The following is a 25,364-nucleotide window of genomic DNA, read 5'->3' as shown; positions in this document are numbered from 1 at the left end:
GAACCTCGGTGGGCAGGATTCAGAGGGGCTTTTGGTTTCCCATTTTCCACACTGAACCCTTCTAACTGGTCTCTGACCCTGGTTATTCAGGGCTGGAAACAGGAAGGATTTTATTCACCGTCGATGCGGCCCCGAGTTGTCCCAAAGCGAGGCAGTGCCCCCAAGGTCCGTGCTGAGGAGAACGCTGCTCTGCCTTTGTGGTGTCCCCCGGGTCTGTGCTGAGCAGAACGCAGCTCCTCCCTTGCGGTGCCCCCGGCCCGCCGGGGTCTGTGCCAAGGAGAACACTGCTCTGCCTTTGCCGTATCTCCGAAGTCTGTGCAGAGGAGAACTCAGCTCCGCCCTCACGATGCTCTCCGAGTCTGTGCTGAGCACAACGCAGCTCCGCCCTCGCAAAGGCACAGCGCAGGCGCAGGCGCAGGCGCCGAGAGGCGCACAGGAGACCTCAGGCCTAGGCTCCACTCCCCAGCTGTGAAAGGGTAAGAACTGAGGGTGGCTGAGGCTCGGGGTTGTTCAGGGCGGGGTGGGCTCTGGACCCAGCAGGCCCGGCACCCAGGTCAGGGATCCAGGGGAGGCCAGGTGGGGCGAAGGCCAAGAAGGGGCCGGGGCTGGTCAGGAAGGGCTCCTGGTGACCAGAGCACTTTGCGTGAGCCAGCGTGGGAGGAAGGTGGGCTGGATGAGCCAGGGAGGCGTCGGGAGGGGCCTTGGCAGAGGCGAACCCCTCCGTCAGCCCCCAGGCCACTGAACCCTGGGTAGCAAGAACCGGCAGGGGAGGCTGCAGACGGAGGAGTGGAGGCTCCTTGGCTTTGGGGGCTCTGAGTAGAAGCATCTGGGGGTCCCTCAAGAGGCCCCAAATGCTGCCCCATGGTGAGAAAACAGGGAGAGGCCCTGCAGGGACCCCCCCGGGTTACAAAGGGCTGCCACTGTGAGAAGGCAACGCTGCTGGCTGGGGCTGGGCTTTCTACCTCACCAAGCCTCTTCCCACCCAAAGGGCCCAGGGAGGGGCAGCTGCCCCCCCAGCGGGCACAGCACCTCCTCCCTGTGTGATGGGGTGGGGCCCACAGTCTCCTTTCTCGCGGCCTGCCTGGGCTGACCCTGGGTCCCAGCTCGGCCATGGGGCTTCGGCATGTAAAGCCCTTGGGGGGCAGAGCCTCCCGCCCCCGCCAGCTTCTGGCTCTCTGTGTCGCCCCCAGCACTGGACTGGTGCCTTGGAGGGAGGCTCCGCCCTCCTCCACATCAACCCGCTGAGGAGTTCTGTCTTCCCAGGGTTGTGAGGGAAGCCAGCTCTGCAGGCGTATGTCCAAGTCCAGGTGCCGCCTCCTCCAGGGAGCCTTCCAGACCTGATCTGTGCGGCAGAGGCCCAGAAGGACCTGGGTGTGGGGATCCTAGCGGGAGGCGGGGGACCCAGTGTGAGGAGAGAGGGTCCCATTGCTTCCTCCTGAGTGAGGGTCACCCATCTGACTCCGGCTGCACAGAGCCACTCCCTCTAAGCGCTCCTGCTCTCTGCCTTCCTGCATTAGCTCTTGCCTGTACCCGGCCCAGCAAACCCCTGCTCATCTTTCAGGCCCAAGTTCAAGGCCTCCTCCCACTCTGGGTGGCTCATCACCTGGCCTCCCCAGGCAGAGAGGCTAGGCTCCTGCTCACTGGGGCGCCTCCCTTGCCCACTGGCGCGGGACTACAAGGAAAGGGGTTCACCCCCACCCTCCCCCGCCATGCCCAGGAGGGTGCAGACACAACTGGGAAGGTGCTACAGGCCCCGGGGGGAGGCTGGGCCAGCACCAGGCATTGGGGGGCAGGTTCCCGTCTCTACACCCCAGCCCCAGGCGGATGGCGTGTGCCCCTCCTGCTGCCCCACCTGTCACCCACCTGCTGGCCCCGGGCTGTCTCTGCTCCTGGCTCCCCTCCCAGCTGCGTCCCCAGCTGCCTCTCCAGGGAGGAGTGACAGCTGGCCTGTGCCACACCCTCGAGCCCCCCCCGAACTACCCCCTCCCTGGGGCAGGACCCCTGCCTGTGGCACAACCAAGGGGCCTGCTGATGGGGGCTCATGTGAGCAGTGCCCCAGCTGTGGGTGTGGGTGCTGCCAGCTGCCACCGCCTTTGCCCTGGTTTCCCAGATAGACCCCGACCCACACTCCGAAGCTGTATCATGAATGCTGTGGTGGGCAGCGGGTGGGGAGCGGGGTTGCTGTCCCACTACCCTCTGGAAGCCTCAGCCATGAAGGGCCCCTGTGGGCACCTTTTCCCGGCACACAGTGCTGTGTCTCTCCACTCTTGGGCTCTGCAGTGACTTCAGGGGTCAAGTCTATGATCCCACGGGAGGCTGGGCTAATGAGGGGACCAGAGACCTCAGTGCTGTGCAGGGAGTTCCGAACCACCCTGGTGGAAGGCCCAGCCCAACTCCCCAGTCCTCCTGCCAGCTCCCTGTGGTGTCCAGGAGACCTGTGGTCAGGCCTGGAGGAGAAGCTCCTCCTCTCCTCGACATCCTCCCTGCAGCCCTTGCTCTTCACCAGAGCCTCCTGACTCCCCAGGACCCCAGAGAGGACTGACCCTCTCCAGCCGACCTCTGGGCTCAGGACAGCTGGGTGGGGCAGCCACAGGAGCTGCCTGTAGGGAGCAGAGTCGGGACGGGGACCGAGCCGGACACCCATTCTGGAAGTGTCTGCACTTCCAGGCAGGGGAAGGACGGCAGTGGGTAGCTGGGAGTGCTGAGCCGAAGATGGGCGTTGTCAGGCCCTCAGTGGGGACTGGGAGGTAGAGGTGGGGAGGTCTGTGGAGGAAGGAGAAGAAGGGCCAGTGTCCCGAGTCGGGGGTGGTTGGCAGTGGATGAGGCCGACAGGAACAGACCTGAGCTTGGGGAGCTCCACTCAGAACGAGGCATCCTTCAGGGTTCTGTGCATACTGGTGTCCCTGGCTGGGGGCCAGGCCCCAAAGTGGAGCCTGGGACTGTGAGGGTGCGGGGGTGTCCTGGGGTGGGAGGTGGATGGAGCTCCCCCCACCGCCTGGCCCCTTGGGCTGAACCTTGGACTTTGGAGCCAGAACAGACATAGGAAATGGCCTGATTGCATTTGCGCAGGAACACCAAATCCCTCGCAGCTGCACGGGGCTGAGCCGGGGCCACGGGTGGGGTCGGCCATCCCAGAGTCCTGACAGCTCCGTGGTGCATGCCAAGGGGCCTGGGCCGCTGGCCGGGGGTGCCTTTCCCAGGCCAGAGGCCCACACCCCACCCCAGGAGAGCTGGCCCCCTTTCAGTTCCCAGAACGGAGCCCAGCTGTGGAATAGTGATGCGGTGAGGTCATGGGGAGGGGGCCCGCATGACTCATATCCTGGGGTAGGGGAAAGGGAGGAGATGGAGAAGGGGCCCAGAGGCCTCCACGTCCTCAGCTCTGCTGGGTCAGAGGCCAGGGGCCGGTGGGGCTTCTCCCCAGCACTGAGTTTTAGAGGAGATACCAGGAGATGCTTACTCTGCACCCCCACTCTGTCCCCCAGGCCCCTAGCCAGGGAGAGCTCAGTCAGAGTGATCCTCCAGGGGCCTAGCTCTGCAGGGATGATGTTCCCAGAGTATACACCTGGGCCTCGTGCCAGGGCCGGCACCACCGTTGTCGGGGCCATGGCAAGGCAAACAGTCAATGTTTGCCTCACTAAAGTGAGGCTGCAGCACCCTGAAGGGATCCCTGGAGGGGGACGTGGTCCCCTTGTTCCCAAGCCTGTCTGCACACGCACGTGGATTTCAAGGGTTCCCGTGTGTGAGCACGTGCATACTTGTATGTGCATGGGGTGCGGGTATGTGTGCCTGTGTGGCCGGAGCGTGGGCTCCTGGAGAATATGTGTGAGTTGTGTGTGCACCTGCATGTGCCCCAGGCCTAGGGAGTCCCGCGCCCGGCCGCACTCCATGTGTTGGGCATGAGCTGTGAGCAGAGTGAGGGCCTTTATGGGGCTGTTGGGGCCCGGACTCGTTGCCCTTAGGGGTGGACCTAAGGAAACGTGTGCACACAGGCTTCTGGGGTCTCTGTGCCAATGTGTGCTTCCAAGCCACGCCTCCCCTATGGCTTGGTGGAGGGGGTCTGTGGAGCTGGAGTGAGGGCCCTGGACCCATTGGAAGCCCAGGTCCAAGGAGGAGCTTGGGCTCCATCTCATGCCCCAGGCCCAAGGACACACACCCCAGCCGAGACCTTGCTCACATGGAGGGGCTGGGACATGGGAACATGGGGAGCAACATGGCCAGGCTTCTCCTCCATGGAACCCCTCCACCTACTCAATACTCTGCCCCAGCTCTGCGCCACCCTCCATTTGGAGGGGCTGGGTCATGAGTGGGGGCGTGAGTGAGCATGAGGGCCCCTGCACCCCAGGCTCTGCCTCCCCAGGTGGAACGAGGCCCAGCAGCCCCCAGCCACACGGCTACTACTGCATTCAATCAGTGCCCCTCCATCTAACAAATACTCCCTCATATAATCAGTACTCCTCCATCCAATCAATATTCCTTCATCAACACCTTTCTATACAACCAATAGTCCTCCATCTAATCAATGCTCCTCCATCCAACCAATACTCTGCAATTTAACCACTGTCCCTCCATCCATTCAGTGCCCCTCCATCCATCCCATGGTCCCCCAGCCCTACCCCATGAGCAGCATGGAGGCAGACCCACATCTGTCTTGTGCACCATCATCTCCCTGATGCTCTTCAGGAAAGGGAGGTGTCTCACAATTGCATCGAATGGAGGAAGGCACATCTTTCCAGTGATCCCCACTCTAGGGCTGCATTGGGAAATCGCTCCCAGGGAAAACACAAACACAAAGCAGAGGGTTGCCCAGTGTGACCCTCTGATGTGACCACGGTGGCTGTCCACTAAGGTAATCCTGATGCTTTTCCTCCTCTGCAGACTGCTGGTGGGACCCCCAAGCTAGCCCGCCAGGCCTCCATAGAGCTGCCCAGCATGGCCGCGGCCACTACCAAGAGTTGGTGGGAGACGGGTGAGGTACAGGCTCAGTCTGCGGCCAAGACTCCGTCCTGCAAGGTAAGGTCCCCTCCAGGGGCAAGGCTGGGCTGCAGAGCCAGCACCGGGGAGTTTAGTAGCAGGCCAGGTTTCCTTGTTAAGACAAGCGTGGGACTGTCCAGGATGAATGTGGGCAGACAGAACCCTGAGGTATTGCAGTAGGGTTGGGTTCACCCTTGCTGTTGTAGAAGGCTGTGTTGTCCAAGTGGAGGTGGATGGCACCTTTATTCCTTTCCCTGCCTCTTCCACTGGGATCGCACAGAAAAAGTTTTGGTAGGCAGATCCCAGGCCCCCTGGCCAGGTAAGGCAAGGCAGGAGAGAAGGGCCCAGGGCTTCTACTCCCCAAGATCCAGGGATCTTCCCTTGTGACATACCCTTCTGCTGCCCCCAGGATGTTGTGGCTGGAGACATGAGCAAGAAAAGCCTCTGGGAGCAGAAGGGAGGCTCCAAGACCTCATCAACAATTAAGGTAGAGCTTAAATGTGGTTGGTGCAGGCAGGAAATATTAACTCATTTCATTGTCACATGAAACCAGAAGACATAAAACAGTTAAAATAGGCCAGGCACAGTGGCTCACACCTGTAATCCCAGCACTTTGGGAGGCCGAGGCGGGTGGATCACGAGGTCAGGAGGAGACCATCCTGGCCAACGTGGTGAAACTCGGTCTATACTAAAAATACAAAAAAAAAAAAAAAAAAAATTAGCCGAGCGTAGGGGCACATGCCTGTAATTCCAGCTACTTGGGAGGCTGAGGCAGGAGAATCACTTGAACCAGCAAGTTGGAGGTTGCAGTGAGCCGAGCTCGCACCCTGCACTCCAGCCTGGCGACAAAGGGAGACTCAGTCTCAAAAAACAAACACACAAGCAAATAAAAAATACAAAACAACTTGACACACTTAGAAAATGAAGGTTTGTGCTATTGGTTTTCTTTTATTTTAGAAAAATAAAGCATTGTTTAAATATTTCTTACAAGTACAAATATAATTTAAATTTAATAAATGTTCAAAGATGTCTGTAATTAAGTTTCATTCGGCAGACATATGTCTAATAGAGAACTTGCTAAGTAAGATATAAAGGATGATTGCATGAAAAAATCACAAAATTGTCAGTAAGAGTCTTAAAAGTCAGTGATAGGACAGTAGTTAAAATATATCAAATAGTTATTTATTCTTAAACATTAAACAGGATATTAATAGTTTTAATAATCTTGAAGTTTGACAACACTGTAAAAACATTACAGACCACTTTTATTTATGAAAATACATGCAAATAGCAAACACCAGTTGGGCTTAAGGCTGCTACTTACTTACCCAGTAAGTGACAAAGCTGGAATTCAAACCAGGTTTGAGCTACTACCTTGAAAAGGTTTCACTACTACTGTTTCACACTACTACCCTTGAAAAGGTTTCATTACACTCAGCTTTCCTTAATTTCTTAAACTCTTTTTTTTTTTTTTTTAATTGAGACAGAATCTTGCTCTATTGCCCAGGCGGGAGTGCAGTGATGTGATCTTGGCTCACTGCAACCTCTGCCTCCCAGATTCAAGCAATTCTCGTGCCTCAGCCTCCCAAGTAGCTGTGATTACCCGTGTGCGTCACCACACCTGGCTAATTTTTGTGCTTTTAGCAGAGGAGGTGTTTTGCCATGTCAGCGAGGCTGATCTTGAACTCCTGACCTCAGGTGATCTGATCCACCCGCCTCGGCCTCCCAAAATGCTCATATTACTAGTGTGAGCCACTCCACCTGGCCAATTTCTTAAACTTTTGGTTATACTAAATATGGTCCTTCTGCGTGATAACACTGTTTTTCCTTTTATAAAATTAATCTCTTAAAATACTTTAAAATTCAAAGTACACTTTTTAGATTCTTTAAAATACTCTTTGCCATGTTCATGGCCTTTAGATGTGTGATCATAGCCTATTTGCTTTTCATTGACTTAGTTTCATATTTCTTTGCCTTTTTCCCCCTACTTTTCCTTATAGAACTATTTACTAGTAATGAAATCACTTTAAAGAATACACTTTTTATTCATCCTGCTAACTGTTAAGAGAATGTTTTATAATCACTCTGGTCATGGCCTGTAAGTTTCTTTTCTAAACTATCTTTTCAGGATACATATTTACTAACTTGCTTTCAAATGAATATGGTCATGTCTACGCAGCAAGTTTCTTTTCTTTCTTCTTTTCTTCTTCTCTTTTTTCTTTTTCTTTTCTTTCTTTTTTAAGGCAAGATTTCGCTCTGTAGCCCAGGTTGAAGTGCAGTTGTACAAACATGACTCACTGTAGCCTCAACGTCTCTGGCTCAAGTGATCCGCCCACTTCAGCCTCCCAACCAAGTAGCTGGGACTGCAGGTGTGCACCACCCTGCTCCGCTAAGTTATTTAGTTTTTTGTAGACATGGATTCTCAGTGTGTTGCCCAGCCTAGTCTTGAACTCCTGGGCTCAAGCCATCTTCCTGCCTTGACCTCCCAAAGTGATAAGATTACAGGCTTGAGACATTATGCCCAACGTCTTTTTCTTTTTCTTTCTTTCTTTTTTTTTTTTTTTTGAGACAGTCTTGCTCTTGTTGCCCAGGCTGGAGTGCAGTGGCATGATCTTGGCTCACCGCAACCTCCACTTCCCGGGATCATGCGATTCTCCTGCCTCAGCCTCCCGAGTAGCTGGGATTACAGGCATGCACCACCACACCCAGCTAATTTTGTATTTTTTAGTAGAGACAGGGTTTCTCCATGTTGGTCAGGCTGGTCTTGAACTCCCGACCTCAGGTGATCTGCCTGCCTTGGCCTCCCAAAGTGCTGGGATTACAGGTGTGAGCCACCGTTCCTGGCCCTCTTATTCTTTTTAACTGAGCTTATTTATCTCTTCCCCAGCTTCAGTCTGGGTCCTACTGTCTTGATCAGAGTATTTTACTATATTGACCTGGACAATTCTGCCATCATGAACCGTATTCCAAACCTAAATATGTAAGAACATAGAAAGATTATTTTAGCAGGAGAATTTTAACACACACACACACTTTATTCTGAAAATTTAGCAACAAAATGAAAGGTGAGTTGTGATAGTTGATGTATCAACAAATAGAAAGAAGAAAGCCTGTAATCTGTTTCAGAATGCTATTTCTGGGGCTGGTAACATCAAAAGTAATCAAATTCAGTGTTAACTTGCTGACTCGTAAGATTTTCTCTAATTTAGAAGTTGGAGAACATATATACTCCTATTACCACTTTCCATCTTTTTCAAATATAGTTTTTATAGTTTTCTGTTGGCTTCATCATCGTATTGAAAGATTATTAATCACTTACATATATGTAGTTTTCTGTTAAGTCCTGTTCAATATATTACAAAATTTTGATCTGTGTATGTAATATCAATTAATAAGATGGTGTTAGTTAAATCAGATTACGTGTTCATTCACTTAGTCATTGTTTATACTTCACAGAATATAAATTGTGTTCCATGAGCATGAATTTATCTCTGAATTTCACATAATTGTCTTAAAATTATGCACCATTTATGGTTAAGAGTGAAAGATTATGTGTCATTTATTTTAGTGGTAGAAGAAAATAAAACCAAAACAGAATCCAATCCAAAAGCTTAGGTTTTTGTTGCTACTACAGTAATTACATCTTCATATACTAAGGACAGCACACTATTACTGTCCAAGAATGGTGCCTCGGACAACTGGTTGCTTACACTCTTTTCAGAGATGAAATAGGAACATAAGCAGGAAGATTTTTGTCTAAATATGAAGCAAGAAAGGCTTAAATGTCTTTATTCAGGGGATTAGGCATCGTAAGTTTTTTTTTTAGAGAAATTGTTTTCATGATATTTCCTATCTCCTTTTGTCACTTTGCTTTTGTCAGTAAATTTTACAACTAAATAAGGATTACCAGGCATAAAAAGCAGCAGACAATCATGATGCAAACTGAAAATAATCAATCAAAACTGACCCAGAACTTAAATAGATGTTAAAATTAGCAGAGGAGGACATTAAAACTGTTTTTATACATGTATCCCATATAATCAAAAAGTTAAATAGAGACATGGGAGATAAACAAGAAAAGCCAAAATCAAACTTTCAAAGACAAAAACATTTGAGATGAAAATTACATTGGATGAACTAAAGCAGATTAGAAACTGCAGAAGAAAAGATTAGCAAACTTGAAGATACAAGAACAGACACTAGCTAAAGTACAAAAAGAAAAAAAAATCTTAAAAAGCGATTTTTATAAAGCATCAGTGAGCAGTCAGGCAACTTCAAATGGCCTAATAATATGCAGATAACTGGAGTCCCCAAAGGAGAAAAAAAAGAAAGAGAAAAAAAATACTTGAAGAAACAACTGCTGAAAATGTTCTAGCCATAACAAGACCTATTAACTCACGGATCCAAGAAACTCAGCAAACCCCAAGCACAAGAAACATGAAGAAAATTACACTAAGGGATAACATAATCAAATTGTTCAAAATCAAGGAAACATTGTTAATAGCAGGTGTATAAAAAGACATGTTACCTATAGAAGAACAAAGATAAGAACAACATCAGATTTCTTTTGAGGAACAATGCAAGTGAGAAGACAGCGGTACATCTCTAAAGTTCTAGAAGAAAAAAGGCCAACTAGAATTCTATGCCTGGCAAAAATATCTTTCAAAAATGAAGGTGAAATAAAGACACACCAGAAACATAAATAATGAAATAATTCATCACCAGGAGACCTTCACTGCAAGAAATGTTAAAGGATATTCTTCAGAAACAAAATGATGTCAGATGAAAATCTGGATCAATACGAAGGCATAAAGAGCACCAAAGTGGTAACTATATGAGCAAACATCTTTTAAATTTTTTATTATTTAAATCTCTAAGAGATACATGTTTAATAAAGAAACAGCAAAATATTACAGGTTTATAACATATGTAAACGTCAAATGCATGGCAGCAACAGCACAAAGTTCAGGAGGGAGGAAAAGAAAGTAAATGAAGGAATGCTTTTATTATAGATGAAGTGTACAATATTACTTGAAGGTACACCTCTCTAAATGTACACTATAATCTTAAAGCAACCACAAAAATAATTTTTAAAAATAGGTAAAAGTAATAAAAAGAGGCAAACTGGAATCATAATAAATAATGTAAGCTGGGCACGGTGGCTCACGCCTGTAATCCCAGCACTTTGGGAGGCTGAGGTAAGTGGATCACAAGGTCAGGAGATCGAGACCATCCTGGCCAACATGGTGAAACCCCGTCTCTACTAAAAATACAAAAATTAGCTGGGTGTGGTGGTGCACACCTGTAATCCTGGCAACAGAGTGAGACTCTGTCTCAAAAAATAAATAAATAAATAAAGTAAAAGAATGCAAGAAGACCAGGTGCAATGGCTCACACCTGTAATCCCAGCACTCTGGGTGGCCAAGGCAGGAGACTCACTTGAGCTCAGGAGTATGAGACCAGCCTGGACAACATAGTGAGACCCCATATATAAAAAAATAAAGTGGCCGGGTATGGTGATGCACAACTGTGGTCTCCGCTATTGGGAGGCTGAGGTAGATCACTTGAGCCTAGCAGGTCAAGGCTGCAGTAAGGTATGATCACACCACTGCACTCTAGCTTGGGTGACAGAGCAAGACCCCATCTTGGCAGGTGGGGGATGCAAGAAAAATGCAAGGAACAGATAGAGATAAATAGAAAACATATAAGAAGACAATCACATTAAATGTACATGGTCTAAATACCCCCAATTAAAAAGCAGAGGTTTTAGACCATATACATTTAATGTGATTGTCTTCTTATATGTTTTTATCAGAGAAATAAAACTATTGCCTTCAAGAAACACAAGTTAAATACAAAGATGCAAACAGATTAAAAGAATGGAATAATATATACCATGCTTACACTAGTCAAGAGAAAGCTAGAGTAGAAATACTAATATCAGGCAAAGCATATTTCAGAGTCGAACACAACATTTTTCCACTATTTGCAGTCAAAAGTATCGTTAACACTCTCTTTACTCTGCTCAAAGTTACAAAGTTCTTTTGTATAAACATTAGAACACTTATCACAGCCTGCCTATAATGGAGAATAATTCTATGTTGTATACTATACAACACTCTTACTAAAGTCCATTAGACAGAAATATGTAGCATTTGAGATACCTTCCAATTATAAAACTCTATGCAAACAAAAATTAACAAAGCAGATCTGAGACTATTATATTATCCTGTGAAGGAGGGTCTGTCTGTCTGCACAGTTGGTCCTAGGCTGGCTTCTGAGGACTTGAATTTCAAGAGGGTTCCCTAACTGGTAATCATGGTTTACTGTATCTAGACTATGGAAATAATGTGGCTTATCCTGCTGTTCTTTTTATGAGTCTGGAAATTTCACACATGCTAGGCAGAGAGTACACCTATGTGACCAGCCGAGATAAAAACTGTGTTTCTTGGGAAGTCACATAGGTTGTTGTATTTTCATTAAGGGGGAAAGAAGGTAGTCTGTGTGATCCTCATGGAAGGCACAGCACATAAGGAAGCTGGTACATGGATTTTTCCAGGCTCTGTCAGTGTCTTTTGCCATTGAGATCTTTCTACTATATATCCATACTATGTTACAGTAATAAATCTTAGCCATTACAACCCTAAGCTGATCCCATGAGTCCTTCTAGCAAATCTCCAAACATGGAGGCAGGCTTGTGGATCCCTGACACAAATATAGGGTTGTGATCTCTTAAGGTTTATCCTTCCTCTTAAACTATAAAGAGCTGGCTGGGCACAGTGGCTCACGCTTGTAATGCCAGCACTTTGGGAGGCTGAGGCAGGTGGATCACAAGGTCAAGAGATTGAGACCATCCTAGCCAACATGGCTAAACCCCGTCTCTACTAAAACTACAAAAATTAGCTGGGCGTGGTGGCACACATCTGTAGTCCCAGCTACTCAGGAGGCTGAGGCAGGAGAGTCGCTTGAACCAGGGAGGCAGAGGTTGCAGTAAGCCAAGATCGCACCACTGCACTCCAGCCTGGTGACAGAGGGAAACTTCATCTCAAAAAAAAAAGAAAAAACTATAAACGGCTGGGTGCAGTGGCTCACGCTTATAATACTAGCACCTTGGCAGGCCCAGGTGGGAGAATTGCTTGAGCCCAGGAATTGAGACCAACCTGGACAACAGAGCAAGACCCTGTCTCTTAAAAAAAAAAATAAAAGTTGGCTGGGTGTGATGGATCACGCCTGTAGTCCCAACACTTTGGGAGGCTGAGGTGGGCAAATCACAAGGTCAAGAGTTCGAGACCAGCCAGGCCAACATGGTGAAACCCCATCTCTATCAAAAAAATACAAAAAATTCACTGGGCATGGTGGTGGGCACCTGTAATCCCAGCTACTTGGAAGGTTGAGGCAGGAGAATCACTTGAACCCGGGAGGCAGAGGTTGCAGTGAGCTGAGATCACGCCACTGCATTCCAGCCCGGTGACAGTGTGAGACTCCATCTCAAAAAATTGAAAAAGAAAAGAAAAGAAAAGTTAGCCAGGTATGGTGGCATGCATTTGTGATCCAAGCTACTCTAGAGGCTGAGACAGGAGGACTGCTTGAGCCTAAGAAGTCAAGGTTGCAGTAAGCCATGATCATGCCACTGCATTCCAGCTTAAACAACTGAGATGCTATCTCTTAAAAACAGAAGTAGAAGCAAACAACTATAGGGGAAAATGAGGGATACATACTTTAAGAATTTTTAAAAATTTACATGGAAAAACACTAGGATTCTATAGAAAATAAAACAGTATTAAATAACATTATTTATAAAATAGATACTAGCAAATTACCTTACGTAAAGATTCAAGTCAGTAACTTAAAGGATCTTTCATAAAAGTACTTTCCGTTGGTTGGAGGAGAGACTTTTACTATACACTGTTTTTCAATTTGTTTAGACAAATTACATTGAAAAGTTTAAATTTGCTTATCTACGTTCTTAATGTGAATTGCCACCTTACTATAGGAAGGCTATTTTTGTTCCTGCAGTCTACAAAAAGAACAAAAATATTAAAAACGTACAACTCTTCTCACAGAACTAAGTTGGTTTTATACAAAGACATCTGGCACAAAATACAATGATATTTCAATATAGAATTACAGCAGGGGATGAGGGTGGAGAAGGAAGAGATTACCAATTCTAAGAGGGGAGACAACAGAAGTATTTTTTTAATATCTTATTTTAAGAGTAAAACACCTGCTTTTTTTTGAGATGGAGTTTTAGGCGGGAGTGCAGTGGAACGATCTCGGCTCACTGCAATCTCTGCCTCCAGGATTCAAGTGATTCTCCTGCCTCAGCCTCTTGAGTAGCTGGGATTACAGGCACACGTCACCACGCCAAGCTAATTTTTGTATTTTTAGTAGAGAGGGGGTTTCACCACATTGGCCAGGCTGGTTTCAAACTCCTGACCTCAGCCTCAGCCTCCCAAAGTGCTAGGATTACAGGCGTGAGCCACCATGCCCAGCCAACACTGAACATTTTATTCAGAACTAGTTAAGAAAACAGAAATATATGTTGGGGGTTTATGGATTACTTATTTTTGGGGTGCAATACTGGGAATAGAAGAGAAAGGAGCTTCCTTTCCCTCTCCTTCTTTCATTCATTCATTCTTTTTGAGAAGAAGTCCTGCTCTGTTGCTCAGGATGGAGTGCAGTGGCGAAAACTCAGCTCACTGCAACCTCCACCTCCTGGGTTCAGGCAATTCTCCTGCCTCAGCCTCCCAAGTAGCTGAGATTACAGGCACGCACCACCACACATGGTTAATTTTTATATTTTTTTAGTAGAGACAGGGTTTTGCCATTTTGGCTAGGCTGGTCTCCAACTCCTGACCTCAGGTGATCCACCTGCCTCAGCCTCCCAAAGTGCTGGGATTACAGGCATGAGCCGCCACACCTGGCCAAGAAAGGAGCTTTAGATAAATAAAATGATTAAACATTTGTAGCATGTAGAATGAAACTATTCCCTCAGTAATACTCAAATTATCCAGATTTCCAAGATGTTGGTAGCACCCCGAGAGCTTCAAAAGGGAAATTAAAAGAAAAACGATGTTACCCTTCCTGAAACACAGATTCACTGTTTGCCATATTCTTTTCTCTAGTAAAAGATGAATAAAGTTTCCCCTGGAAAAACTAAAAACAATCTGAGGCATATTTCAGAGAAAACAAAATTGCTTGATAAAAATGCCATGTTAACAACTGAGGAAATTATTTTACATATATTAATTTTAACACAGGAATAATATGTCAAACCAGGATTTCTCAACCTCAGCACTATCGACATTTTAAGCTGTACAGTTTTTGGTGTGGGAGGCTGTCCTGTATATTGTAGAATGTTTAGTGGCAGCCCTGGCCTCTACCCAAGAGGCCAGTAGGACCCACCTCCTCATTCAAGCTAATGCACTAAATTTTGCCCTTCATTGACAAATCCCATTAATGCGTGTATTTATCCCATTAGTGACTCTCTTGTGTTCCAGGTACTTTGTTAGGCACCAGAGAAAATATGATAAAGCAAAACAGCTATTTTCCTCACTCTTATGGTGCTTACAGCCATGGTGGAAAAAATCCATAGAAAAAGACTCACATACACAAATGCAGGCAGAATAAAAAAACTCACACAAACAAATGTTGCAGATGTTGTTAAGTTACATAAAAGAGATATGCATGGCTGTGCATGGTGGCTCGTGCCTGTAATCTTAGCACTTGGGGAGGCCAAGGCAGGTGGATCACTTGAGGCCAGGAGTTCAAGACCAGCTTGGCCAACATGGCGAAACCCTGTCTCTACTAAAAATACAAAAATTAACCAGGCATGGTGGTCCATGCCTATGATCTCAGCTACTTGGGAGACTGAGGTGGGAGGATCACTTGGGCCCAGGAGGCAGAGGGTACAGTGAACTGAGATTGCGCCACTGCAGTCTCAGCCTAGGAGACGGAGAGAGACGTCTCCTGTTCTCCTGGAGAACACCAAGTCATGATGTCAGACAAGAACTTGGATTTTGGAGACACGGGTTTGAATTTCAGTCATACATTCTTTTATTCAGTAAATATTTAGCAAGTATTGACATGTCCCAGATGTTGTTTTACTCACTGATTATACAATGGGAGGGAGAGAGAGAGAGAGAGAGAGAGAGAGAGACTATTCTAAAAGCTTGAAGTCTAGGCTGTGCAGAGTGGCTCATGCCTGTAATCCCAGCACTCTGGGAGGCTGAGGCAGGTGGATCATGAGGTCAGGAGATTGAGATCATCCCGGCTAACACGGTGAAACTCCTCTCTACAAAAATACAAAAAATTAGCTGAGCATGGTGGCAGGCGCATATAGTCCCAGCTACTTGGGAGGCTGAGGCAGGAGAATGGCATGAACCCAGGAAGCGGAGCTTGCAGTGAGCCAAGATCACACCACCGCACTCCAGCCTGGGCGACAGAGCCAGACTCCGTCTCAAAAAAAAAAAAATGCGTAAAGTCTAGATAGACTTTAACCCAGGAATAATCCAAGGAAATGAACAATTACAAATGTGACAAGGGCTGTGAAGGGAAAGTTCACAGCCTTATCGAAGTGTACAGTAGTTGGGGAGGTTGGCCAAGGCAAGATGTTTAGGAAAGGCTTTCCTGGGGAAATTTCTCTTTGGGTTGAATCACAGTTAAGTAGGCAAAGGGGAAGACAGAGGGAAGGGAAGTATGGCAGGCAGGAAGAATAGGCATTTAATAGCTTTGGGATATTGGGCAGGTTGCTTGATCTTTCTGAGCTTCAGTTTTCTCATCTGGGAAATGAGTTAATAATAGTCGTTTAGAAAGTGTGATGAGACCAGCCAGGTGTGATGGCTCAGGCCTGTAATCCCAGCACTTTGGGAGGTCGAGGCAGGTAGATCAAGTCAGGAGATTGAGACCATCCTCGCCAACATGGTGAAACCCTGTCTCTACTAAAAATACAAAAATTACCCAGGCATGGTGGCATGTGGGAAGCAGAGGTTGCAGTGCGCCAAGATGGCACCACTGCACTCCAGCCTGGGTGACAGAGTGAGACTCCACCTCAGAAAAAAAAAAAAAAGAAACTGTGATGAGATCAAAACAATTAATGCATGAGTGTTCTGAACCTCCTTTCTCCCTCTGCTGTATCTGTGCAGTTTCTTGACCTGGGCTGTGCTCCAAAGAGGATTCTAGCTTGGCTTTTGTGATAGAGAATGGATACATTATTAGACCTGAAAAGCTGGAGAAGGGAGGAATGGTCCCAAAAGGAAGAAACTGTGCTTGTCTTCACAATAAAGAGCAGAGAAGTGGGGAGAGGTATTGAAAGCTGTGGGTGGAATTTTGCAGGTAAGATTGTGTGAAAGAGGTGAGGGAACTACAATCTGGGGGAATGTGGATAGGAGAGTAAAAGGGAATTCTAGAGAACAATCCCTACTGACTTCACACAACTTAAGAAATGCAAGTAAAGGGCCGGGCGCAGTGGCCCACACCTGTAATCCTAGTACTTTGGGAGGCAGAGGCAGGTGGATCACTTGAAGTCAGGAGTTCGAGAAGAGCCTGGCCAACATGGTGAAACCCCATCTGGGTTAGCCAGGCGTGGTGGCATGTGTCTGTAATCCCAGCTACAGAAAGATAGAGAGGTGGCTGAGGCAGGAGAATTACTCAAACCCAGGAGTTGGAGGTTGCAGTGAGCCGAGATCGCACCACTGCACTCCAGTCTGCTGGACAACAGAGCAAGACTCAGGGGGTGGGGTGGGGGAAGGAAAGAAGGAAGGAAGGAGGGAAGGAAGGAAGGAAGGAAGGAAGGAAGGAAGGAAGGAAGGAAAATAGAAATAGAAATGCAAGTAAAGAATTTCAGTTTGAAAATTGCCTTTTGTCTACTGAACATGAGACTGCTTGGAAACTGGGCAACGTGGATTTTTATAAGTTGTACAAAGCACTTAGCAATTTTCAAACTTCTCCATCCTGCAGAGCCAGCTCAATCACTTCTCCGGAAAGACTTACTGAGTCCTCTTCACTGAACAGGTGTCTTATGCTCCAGGAGAGCCCTGGGCTGGCTCCTAGTGCAGCCGTTATGACCCTGGACTGCACCATCTTTCACATCACTGCCTGGCCTTCTAGAATCTCAGATTCTTAAATCAAGAAATTGTGTCTTGTTCATGTCTGAATTCCCCAAGTGAATACAGTGAGTGGGTGCTTGACAAATCTTTGTTGGTAATGAGCAAAAAAGGGGATTCTGTGCCCAACACCATGAAATCAATGCACAGAAGATTCAATCAATCAAGAAAGGTGCACAGACGCTGGCCACACACACTGACATTTGTTTTCAGATGTTCCAGTCCCCCTGACTTCCACCAGTCCTTTCATTCATTCCACAAGCATTTTTGCTGGGGTGGAAGCAGGGCCATACAGGGTGTGTAAGTCACAGATAGGGTGGGTTTGTATAATGAGTATAAAAAACTTCTAGCAGAAGATGACAAAGTATATCAAGAAAGGGCTCTCTTCAAAATCACACCACTGCACTCTAGCCTGAGTAACAGAGGGAGATTCCATCTAAAAAAAAAAAAAAAAACAGGGATGGGGGCAAGGGAGCTCTTTTTTTCCAGTTAGCACAAGATTGCCATTTCAGCTAGGGATTCTGCTGCAACTATCTCCCAGACCCTATTCTAGGGCCCAGGGATAGAAACAGAATCAAAAACATATTCCTTGTCTTTCTTGGGCTTATATTATTAAGGAGAGAGAAATAAACAATTTCAAAATAAACAATGTCATACAGTGCTAAGTGCTATAAATAAAATCAAACAGAATAACGAAAGAGAAAGTAGCTAGACTGTAGGGAAAAGCTGCTTCAGAATGAGTTGTCAAGGAAGCCTCTTTGCAATCAGAAAGGTGAGAAGGATTTAGTCAGCCAAATATCAGGAGTAAATTATTCTTGGAGGAAAGTAAGCCCATGCAAAGGCCCTGGGGTAGAGTGGGCTTATTTGATAAAGAGGTAAAAGGGTCAGGATATCTGCAATAGTGGCCAAGGGAGGGAGAGGTATGAGACAGAGGAGGTGAGCCCTGTTGCCATGGTGAGGGCATGAGGATTTATTCTAAGTTCCAGATACCTGGAGTTAAAGTCCCCTGAACTGGACAACAACTACAAGCCTTCATATCTCAATGCTACCATCTTTAAGCCCCTGTTATAAGAGCTCAGAGGCTTCAGAGATGACAGGAAACACCAGAACGCTATGGTGGAGCATATCTAGGTGCCTTCTCCCAACTCAGATCCTTTGACTGTAAAAAGACACAGGTTTCAAGGCTGAGATCCACAAAACTCTAGCAAATACTGCACAGACACTGACCAATGACAGTAGGTGCTACCTGTCACCCTGGAGCACCAGGCAGGGTTCCAAAGCACCCTTGCTGTGCCAGCCTCTGATTGCTGGTTATAGGGAGGTCTGGGGTAGTCCCAAAAGCTGGGATGTCCAAGGCAGCTGGGGTCAGTCAGGAGGCTCAGGGCAGTGGCAGGAAAATATTTTCCTCCCTGGTAGAGCCACAGTGGGGTATCCAGGCAGAATATTATTGGCGAGAAGGACCATGGCACAGCACCAAGACCTGCAGGACAAACTTTGCTGGAGCTGAATCCAGAAAAACAATCTTCTTCTAAACCACTCTCCTGCCCCTCATTTAATTATTGTGCTTTTGGTTGCACTTGGACTACTCTGAAACATTCAGAACTCTGTCAAAAAAAAAGACCTCTCTCCTCAGCACCTCTCCCACTTGGGCATCAGTCTTGGCTTCCTCTCTACTTGCTTTCACTTGCTCCTTGTGGCAGAGATTGCCCTCAGCAGATCCCTTCCCTTAGGTTCCTTGCTGTCAAGTGGAGGCTAGGGAGCGAGATTATGGCCAGTAGAACGTGGGCGGAAGTGATGTGAACCACAGATCTGAGCCTGAGGAACATCCCCCAGGACCCTGAGCTCCTCCTCCAGCTGCTGCAGTGGCCTTGGAAGCCACGTGTGTTCTAGAAGTGTAGCTACAGATGGAGAAGGCCCATGTGCTAGCTAGTCTCCAAACATGGTGTATTAGGCCATCCTTGCGTTGCTATAAAGAAATATCCGAGATAAGTTAATTTATAAAGAAAAGAGTTTGTATTGGCTCATTGTTCTGTGGGCTTCACAAGAAGCATGGTGCTGGCATCTGCTTGGCTTCTAAGGAGGCCTAGGAAGCTTACAATCATGAGCAGGCACATCACGTGGCCAAAGCAGGAACAAGCAAGAGAGAGTCGGTGGGTGTGGGGAGGGACATGCCACACACTTTTAAATAACCAGATCTCACAAGAACTCACTATCTCAAAGACAGCAGCAAGCCATGAGGGATCTACCCCCATGGTCAAAACAACTCCCACCATGCCCCAACTCCAGCACTGGAGACTGCAATTTAACTTGAAATCTGGGTGGAGATAAATATCCAAATTATATCAGAGGGCCTTCCCTCGAACCAGACCTCCTGGTTTCCAGGTCCCCTTTCTTGCTGCTTCTGGGCTGGCCTCCTGGGAAGCCAAGACTGCAGTGGCTCTGATGCTGCATGGGGGCTGAGGCTCGGCCATGAGGAGGCTCGCAGCTGCCACTTTGGTCTTTTGGAAACTTTGCTCATGAGAGTCTCCCCGTTGGGCCGCAGCCACCATGCTGAGAAGTGAGGGTCATGTGGAGAGGCCACGTGGAGGTTTTCTGGTCTAGAGCACAACTGAGCTCCCAGAAAACAGCCAGCATCAATGTCTGGTCATGCAAGCCAGCTGGCATGGACATTCCAGACCAGTCTGTCCTTTTGTCACCTTAGCTACAGGGAAGGCCCATGACCCGAGAAGTGCCCGTCATTATGCTGAATTCCCTGGCCTCAGTGGTCCACCGAGGTGTGGAAGCATGTCTCACAAGGGTCAGATGGAGTTCTGGCCTGGATTGATGTGTAGATGCTGGAGAGAGAAGCTGGGTTTCTTTCAGCTGGGGTGGCTCTGCTGGGATGTGGTGGGCCTTGGGTTTCCAGGTGGTCATTTTCCTCATTTGCAGTAGAAGGAATGAGGCCCATATAGAGAATAGAGCAAATTAAAGGGAGAGAAAGAGAAAAAAGTAAGGAGAGAGGAAGAGAAAAAGAAGGAAAAAGAAGAATGGAGGGAAGGAGGAGAGGAAAGAAAAAGAGAAGGAAAATGAGAAGGAGGAGAGGAAGAGGAGAGAGAGAGAGAGAGAAAATAACTTCTTTGAACCTCAAAATTCAGGCGTACCATGGTCTTTGCAGTTATAAAAATCAATAAGCCACCCTTTAGCTGAAACATGTCTAAGTGGAGTTTCAGTTGTTACAATTGACAAAGTCCTGCCTAGCACAAGGAATAAACAATGTTCAGCAGTGGCATGAGAACAAGGGACAGCCTGTTTGGTGGGCAGCACTGCAAATGGCTGTCTGGAAAAGATGATGCTTGGGCTGGAGGGCAAAGTGGAATTCACCAGCATGCAGGGTGGAAGTACGACCAAGCAGACGGAACAGCACGGGCAAAGGCTCAGAGGCAAGAAGCTTTACATGTGAAAGGATACATTTTTAGAACACTAAACATTCTCCCTGTTATCCAAAACACTGAGTTTCTCTTCATTTTTTGGCCAGGTGTGATGGCTCACGCCTTTAATCCCAGCACTTTAGGGGCTGAGGTGGGTAGATCACCTGAGGTCAGGAGCTCAAACCAGCCTGACCAACATGGCAAAACCCCATCTCTACTAAAAATACAAAAATTAGCTGGGTGAGGTGGCAGACACCTGTAATCCCAGCTACTCGGGAGGCTGAGGGAGAAGAATAACTTGAACCAGGAGGCAGAGGTTACAGTGAGCCGAGATCATGCCACTGCACTCCAGCCTGGGAGACGAGACAGAGCAAGACTATCTAAAAAAAAAAAAAAAAAAAAAAAAAGACTGAGTTTCTCATCATTTTTTGAAACTGAGAGTTTTCTCTGTATCGATAAGACCTTATAATGCAAAATATAATATAATATGCAGCTAGGTCTCCACAGCCTTCAGTCTTTCCCAGGGAGGGTTCCATGAGCTGCTTGTCTGGTGGGGATGGTGGTTTTGAGCAAGTAGTGGGTGTCCTGTCTTACCCAGGCTCTTTCCCACAAAGAGTTGGGCAGAATTAAAAACTACTGGAAACCAAGATCTCTCTCTGATGTTGACTTGTCAGAGCTCAGCCTCATCAGCACAGGCTCTAATAAGCTAAGCAGATAATAAACTCCTGCGTCGTTTCATCCAGCCAGAGCCCTGATCTCAGGGGATGATAGTGAGGAAATGATCCTTTCACATGCCTGGCTCCTGCAAAATTGTGCTAAGAGGATTTTCCTCAAACAGTTTAGCACAGAGCGAGTTTTCCAGATCCAGTTAGCAAATATTCTTCTATTTGAACTCACTGACCCTCCTTTTTCTGAAGATGTATTTTAAATTGGATTTGCTTCACTGACACAAATGGAAAACTTGATAAGAAAATCGGTGAGATTTTGCTGCACCCACTGCTGATATCAAGACTGAACTCTGTATTATAGCAACAAAAGCTCTGTTCTGTGGCTACAGGACACACGCTGAGCTCCCAGCCACCAGCCCTGCCAATGTGCTCAGCTTGGCACAGGGCAGGGAGCAGGGTAGAGGGGAGGGGATGGGAAGGGGCAGGTGGAAAGGCCCAGGTGATGAGCCATCCACATCACCTCAAGCACAGGACCCCTGATGGTGGCCCTAGATACTCCTCTTGAAATCCAAAGCTCAGTCCCTCTCCCCAGTTCAGGAGCAAGGAGGTTTCTGGCAGGTTAAAATGGCTAACTCAGGAGCTTGCCACCTTTGAAAGGCAGCACTGTGTAGACAGAGGCAGAAGGATGGGCTTACGAGACAGTCCTGGCTTCAAATCCTTCTCTGACTTACCAGCTCTGGAACCTTAAGCAAGTGACGTAAACTCTCTAAGCCTCAGTTGCCTCATCTTTAAAATGGCATCCCTAATCCTTACTATGAAGAGATATCATGGGTAAATGAGACGCTGTACTTATGATGGGCAAGTCCCTGTATTGGTCAAGTGTTTTTACAGCATTGCTGCATAACACACAGCCCCAGGGGCTCAGCAGCTTAAAACAAGTGTTTATTTCTTGCTAATAATTTGCAGTGAGCTGGGAAGCCTTGCCTCGGACTGGGGGCCAGGCTCTATTTGCTTCTGTGTGTCTCATTCACAGGCCGGTGGTTCCCTGGAGCTTGCTCTTCTCATTGTGCAGGGGTGGGGTCAGTGCTGCCACCCAACACCACATTCAGTTAGAACCTCCAGTCAGATCAGGCGTGCACTAACTCTGCTCATGCATCTCTAGCCAAAGCTGGTCATGTGCACAGCAAGAAATCTGCTCTGTCCTGTCCACAGGGAAGTCGCAGGAATGTGGAAGGGCCAGGAAGGATTGTGAGCCAATAATACATCTTGACAATCCACAATAGATGGAAGCTATTATTGATTCATTATCTCAAAATGGCTCCACCAGCCAACCCCTTCTATCCATCCCCAGTGCCACCTCCTAATTCAGGTCCTCGACGCTTTTTGCTTGCATGGTTGCCAGAGCCTTTGGGCAGGTCTCTCTGTGTTGATGTCTTCACCCCCACTCCTATCTCCTCCATCCAACGCTCTACCACCAAGGCAATCCTCCTAAAACACAACCACAGTGTTCTTCACACTCCCTATGATTCCCTGCAACCCACATTATTAATCATAAATCCAATTAATAAAGATTAATGTACTAATCCCCAGCTCATCAGTGTGGCCCTTCACAATCTGCTTGTCCAGCCTCGTCTCTTGCCTCCCCAGCTTTCCCCAGCAGACCCCTCTCCCACCCATTCCAATGCCATCCTCTTCTCCCAGCCTAGTTCTTTCAGGCCCTGTGCCTTTGTACTTGCCCCTGTCTGAAATGTCCTTCCCACTTCTTCTTGAAGGGGGTGAGTGCCAACTCACCTTTCCAACCCCGCACCAATGCACACCAGGATCTCCCCAAGACTCCAGGGTAGTAGTCACCATCTGTATTTCTGCAGCACACTGCACCTGCCTCTAGCACAGCTCGACAGCCCACTGAAGTGAATGATCTGTTCGATCGGTGCTGACTTGCCTTTCTTTCCCAGCTGCAAACCACCCAAGGTGAAGTCATCTTAGCCTCTTGGAGTCAGCCTGACTGGGATGAACCCATTGATATGTATTGCATAAATGAACATATCATGACAGTAGTGATGAGGGATCTCCAGCTATCCGTGTACTCTCTATGCTTCCCAGACTCTCTGGCAGTTGCACTGGGTACTGGCTGAGTTCTGGAAAACAGGAATGTGAGCAGAGTGCTGCAGATCTCCTTGTCAGGAGCACCTAAGAACTGGCATGACTACACCCTCTCTCCTTCTGCAATGACCTTGTGTCAAGATGGCAGACCTGCAGAGATGAATGTGCCTGGATACCTGAGTCACCAGGTGGAGGAAACTCCCATTGACATGCATCACACTCCACATATGAAACCCTTCTTTTTCTGCACTGTCACTGGGGTTAGGGATTATTACTCACTGCAACTTAGCCTAGCATTAAGTTGCTTGACTAATACAAGTTTCAATAAATGTTGCTTCATTTCCCACGGCTTCTGACTGAATGCTGTACAATATCCACAAACCATCCAGATTGTGGTTTATAAATACCACCCTTCACTAAAAGGACTCAGAGCTCCTTGGAGAAATGGCTGATGCTAAGGCTGGGGTAGGGAAGTACAAGGTGAGCCCAGAGTGCTGTGTGGTGCCAGAAAGCAAGGAAGCATTTAAAAAATGACAGGGACATGTCAAAGGACACATCAATCAACTTCAAGGGGCTTCCACTGGCCAAATCTGGGATGATGTGAGCATCCAAATTAATAATGATAATGGTAGATTATAGTCTATTGAATAAAATGAGAACCTATAGCTATAGAAAGAAAGAAAAGGGAAGGAAGAAAAGAAAGAAGAGAGGGAGGGAGGGACGGAGGGAGGGAAGAAGGAAGAAGACTCTTACAGTAGAATGCCAATGAATAAATACAGAGGGAATAATAGAAAACTCCATTTGCAAACATGATCATAATAGTTTATTCAAGGAAGAATCATCACAGAGTGAAAATTTAAGAAGGTAAAGTATGTTTTCATTGTCTCATAGCACTTCCACTCATATGGTTTATTAATTGCAAAGAGAAAAAGTGGTAACTTAACAGTAGAGAAACCCAGCAGGTCCTCCCTTAATGAGCTGAACAAAGTTAACAACACCAGGAATAGGACAAATGGGTGCCAAGTGTCTCTTGATGTGATACACTGAGAACACAGCATTGCTTCTGTAGCATTCCGGTCCCTGGAGGAAACATCAGACAAACACAGATGGAGGGACCTTCAAGGACTGACCTGAACTGTTCTTCGGTGTCAACCCCATGATAGACAAAAAGAGGCAGAGGAACTGTTCCAGATTAAGGGAGACTAAAAAGGTATGACAGCTGGATCAGGGGAAACGTGCCTTAAAGGGCATTATTGGGACTGTTGGCGAAATTTTAAGTGAACTGTATATTAGACAATGATCAAGGACTACACGATTGTATGGCATCAACCTCAAATTCCCCGAACTTGAGCACTAGAGTCTTCTTGTTCTGATGGAATATGTTCTGAAATGTTTAAGGGAGAGGAGAAGGATGCCTGCAACTGAATTTCAAATGGTTCAGGGAAAGATAATAGAGTAGAATAAACTATATAGATGGAGAAAGTAAATGTGGCAAATAACAATTGGTGAAGGTGGGTGAAGGGCATGAAAGTTCTTTGCCTTACAATTAATTCTTCTATAAGTCTGAAATTATTTGAAAATAAGAGAAATGCTTTCAGCTGTGAATAACTGAAAGCCTGACTACTTGTGGCTTTTGCGATAAAGACATTTAGTTATGTAACATAACAGGATTTAAGAGGAAGAGGGCAAGGACTTGAAAAGGCTCAGTGATGTAGCTGAGGCCCCAGATTCCTTTTATCTTTTTGTCCAAAGGCTCCACCTTCCTGAATATTACTGCTTTATACCCTTGGAGCTTCATGATCACAGGATGGCTGTTATAGCTCCAGCCATCATGACCAAGTTCAGACTCCAGGAACAAGATGGAGGAAGCTATGTCAAGGGGGGCTTTTCTTGATGTGTCTCTCACCTTTAACCAGTGAAGAAAATCTTCTTAGAAGGACACAGCAGACTTCTCCTTATGTCTAATTATCCAGAAGTGGACCACAGGACAGTCCCTACTGTAAACTCTTTCAAGTATCAGGCAAAAAGGAACAAAAGGCCCCAGCCTGGCTTAAACCAACCTTGAGTCATCACCTGACACTGGACACTTTGTTTATCCAAGCAAAATCAGG

At 47.0% G+C, this 25,364-nt stretch overlaps 1 protein-coding gene across 1 annotated transcript; it reads left to right on the top strand.

Annotated features, from left to right (window-relative positions):
- Positions 1 to 1,824: 1,824 nt before the first annotated feature.
- On the top strand, positions 1,825 to 25,040 carry LOC134757058 (uncharacterized). Its single transcript, XM_063697652.1, has 5 exons — positions 1,825 to 2,154; positions 2,431 to 2,667; positions 4,876 to 5,010; positions 5,381 to 5,458; positions 24,323 to 25,040. The coding sequence occupies exons 1-5, from the start codon at positions 1,825 to 1,827 to the stop codon at positions 24,380 to 24,382; spliced, it is 840 nt and encodes a 279-aa protein (XP_063553722.1). The 3' UTR covers positions 24,383 to 25,040.
- Positions 25,041 to 25,364: the final 324 nt, after the last annotated feature.

This window comes from Gorilla gorilla, chromosome 14 (assembly GCF_029281585.2).
Source record: "Gorilla gorilla gorilla isolate KB3781 chromosome 14, NHGRI_mGorGor1-v2.1_pri, whole genome shotgun sequence".
In the NCBI taxonomy this organism is placed as follows: Eukaryota; Metazoa; Chordata; class Mammalia; order Primates; family Hominidae; genus Gorilla; species Gorilla gorilla.
This window is presented reverse-complemented; position numbering and strand designations above follow the sequence as displayed.